Below are 3,164 nucleotides of genomic sequence, written 5' to 3'. Positions count from 1 at the left end.
GCCCCGTTTTCGAGATATTTGTAGATTTACCTCAAGGAAAGGGGCCTTAAGGACACATTCCGAGATATTTCTTCTTCTTCTTGTTGTTCTTCTGCAAATCAAAAGCAGATCAAAAAATGTCATAGAACATTGTTGTCGAAATGCCTCAAGTCTACGCAGAACGACGAAGTTGGCAACGAAAATACTTCGTTGGTGCGTCGTTACCGATAGCGGCAGCACCTCTCGGGTCCACTTTGTCCACGCGGTCCCCTCTCCACACGGTCCCCTCTCCACGCGGAACCGGTACGATCGACGCCATGATCGATTCTTGTTCTTCTTGTTGGATCGCTTGACACGAAACCACGTGTTGCTCGCTGTCCACGCTTTCGTACAAGACATTGTTTCTATCAGTATACGCAAAGCTGAACCCTTCAGCTCGCGCATTTCGCAGCTGTATTTTGTCCACGCGTGTTTTTTTCAGTGTAATTAATGTACTTAGCAGTTAAGTGTAAATAGTGTACAGTCTTGTAGTCAACGCGTACCACCATTCTTGGGCTTTTGAGAGGCCAGGCTTGGTGGTGAGCGAAATATTCTTTTTCTACGAAGGCTGCAGAAATGTGTCCAAGGGAAAACCTTCCAGGCGCATTTTAGAAAGTTAAGAGGCGCACATGTGTTTTCCTAGGCAGCCTAGGAAAGCACCGAAAAATGGAAGATTCGGTGTGACCGTCGAATAAGACACATCGCTTCGACAATTATTATCTCTTGCGAATAAATCTATTTCCTGTTATTAAAACGTGCTAGGTTTGAGAGTTTTTATTAATCCTCGCATTAATCCCAAATTGGTGACCCCGACGTGATCGTGTGAAGTGGGATATTGTGAGCGAACATTGTAAAACTCTGACATTGTGTTAGTGACATAAACTTTCTTGTCAACGTGCAACGATGGACGGCCAATCGACTAGTGATACGTGCGGTGACGACTCCAGAGATAGCAAGGATGCGATAAGCGTTGCTGCCACCCCTATTAGGGTTCCAACTTTCTGGCCACAGAAAGTATCTCTTTGGTTTCGGCAATTGGAGGCGCAATTCGTCATTGGGCGCATAATCAAAGATGAAACAAAATTTGGCTATATTGTTGCGCAGCTGGATGGGAAATACGCTGAAGAGGTGGAAGACATAATATGTAATCCGCCGGAAAGCAATAAGTACGGGGCAATAAAAGCCGAGTTAATTAAACGGTTGTCGGATTCGGATACAACGCGTGTACGAAAATTGTTGGAGACTGAGGAGATTGGTGATCGGCCTCCTACTCAATTTTGGCGCCATTTAAAAGAGTTGGCTGGTTCTGCAGTTAATGAAGATTTTTTAACAGAGCTGTGGAAAAATCGTCTCCCAACTCAGACGCAACTCGTGCTAACAGCAACATCTGATAAGGAAGGTGCTAAATTGGCTGAAATCGCGGATTGAGTCCATGAAATCAATACTTTGTTCTCAATCAATAAAAACGCCCATTTATTATGAATTCAACGATGTATTGTAGTGTATAGTTGTTTTAATTATTCCGATGGAATTTTTGATTTAAGTTTTTTGATCTGTCTGTATTGACCGCTAACTCATCTTATACTTGCAACGTTGACAAGATCTTTGATAAGAACCATTTTTCCATTCGTTTTACATGTCATTTTCATAATTGCAAGATTAATTTCATCATCATATGATGAAGTACATTTATTTTGTAGACTTTCTAAAATATTCCGATGTAGTAGTACAGTTGAAAAGACGGTTAATCTACATATAAACATAACCTGAAAATGTAGAGTAAGAGTTTTTGATATACAGGGTGTGTCATTTAAACAGATATAGAGCTCTTATTCCGTAAGTATTAATGATACAAAAAATTGTTGATATGAAAATTGCATGGGAATAGGGGGTTTATGTTTTAGCCGAAGTGATAAATCTTTAACATTATTAGTTTAAGAGATATGATGGTCAAGTTTTGTTTTTTAAATGGAACCATATTTTTTTTCAAATCATGTAATAGTGCTTCTCAAGACGAATTCATTAAACTATAATGTGTACACTCGATTTTAATTAGTTTTGAAGATATAACGTTTACAAATTTTCCGATTTTCAGTAGATACCTCTCGGTTTGAGTGGCAAGTCGTAAGAGCAGCCCTATTGTCGCGGTAAGTGCCACAGCGGGGATCTACGTTAGGATCGGCAGACCCAAAGAATAAGAAACCCTTACTTTACATTTTCAGCTTATTTTTATATGTAGATTAACCGTCTTTTCAATTGTACTACTACATCGGAAGTACTCTGTATATTTTAGAAAGTCTACAAAATAAATGTACTTCATCATGTAATGATGAAATTAATCTTGCAATTATGAAAATGACATGTAAAACGAATGGAAAAATGGTTCTTATCAAAGATCTTATCAACGTTGCAAGTACAAGATGAGTTAGCGGTCAATACAGACAGATCAAAAAACTTAAATCAAAAATTCCATCGGAATAATTAAAACAACTATACACTACAATACATCGTTGAATTCATAATAAATGGGCGTTTTTATTGATTGAGAAAAAAGTAAAGTTTTTCAAAATGGAGAGGGAGGGGGAATTCAATTTTGCAAAAAGGATGATTTAAAAAAAAAACTTACACGCAGCTTTATAGACCTCAAGAAACGGTATAACTTTTATTTCAACTATTTTTTGATAACTTTTGTTGTTTACGATTTATAAGCACGTATATAGAAAGAGCGGTTCGGATAAAAGGGTTGATATCTCCCTCAAAGTGAAAAACGGACACCAACGAATCACAGTTACCTTCATATACAGGTTTAATAAATATTTATGCAAAGTTTCATCAAAATCGGAGTGTATCAGTCCCCGATGTTCCCTTGTAAGAGAGAGAGAAAGCATGATCTAGAGGATTTCGTCTGGCACGCGCCCTTAACCAATAGCGACGCACGTGACGCTACCGTCACACGCTATGATTTGTTGAGATGTCCCCACGCAGGACATCGTCCTCGCGACGGGCCCTTCCAGCCAGGATCGCGATCGATTTTGATCACTCTTCGTCGAACAATCGAGTAAGTCGTGACGGGAGCCCGTGCGTCCAGAGAAAGAGTTGTCGTTGTACTTTGTATAAATTAGCTGCGCAGCAAGACCTCTTCGAAG

At 39.3% G+C, this 3,164-nt stretch overlaps 1 protein-coding gene across 1 annotated transcript; it reads left to right on the top strand.

Annotated features, from left to right (window-relative positions):
- Positions 1 to 921: 921 nt before the first annotated feature.
- LOC123988228 lies at positions 922 to 1,446 on the top strand. Its single transcript, XM_046287466.1, has one exon. The coding sequence runs from the start codon at positions 922 to 924 to the stop codon at positions 1,444 to 1,446; it is 525 nt and encodes a 174-aa protein (XP_046143422.1).
- Positions 1,447 to 3,164: the final 1,718 nt, after the last annotated feature.

This window comes from Osmia bicornis, chromosome 10, assembly GCF_907164935.1.
Source record: "Osmia bicornis bicornis chromosome 10, iOsmBic2.1, whole genome shotgun sequence".
NCBI classification, from domain to species: Eukaryota; Metazoa; Arthropoda; class Insecta; order Hymenoptera; family Megachilidae; genus Osmia; species Osmia bicornis.
Note: the sequence above shows the minus strand (reverse complement) of the source record. Positions and strands in the feature narration are given on the sequence as shown.

Bases quoted from the DNA above. Each gene is read 5' to 3' on its own strand.
- LOC123988228 (XM_046287466.1), top strand. From the start codon at position 922: ATGGACGGCCAATCGACTAGTGATACGTGCGGTGACGACTCCAGAGAT.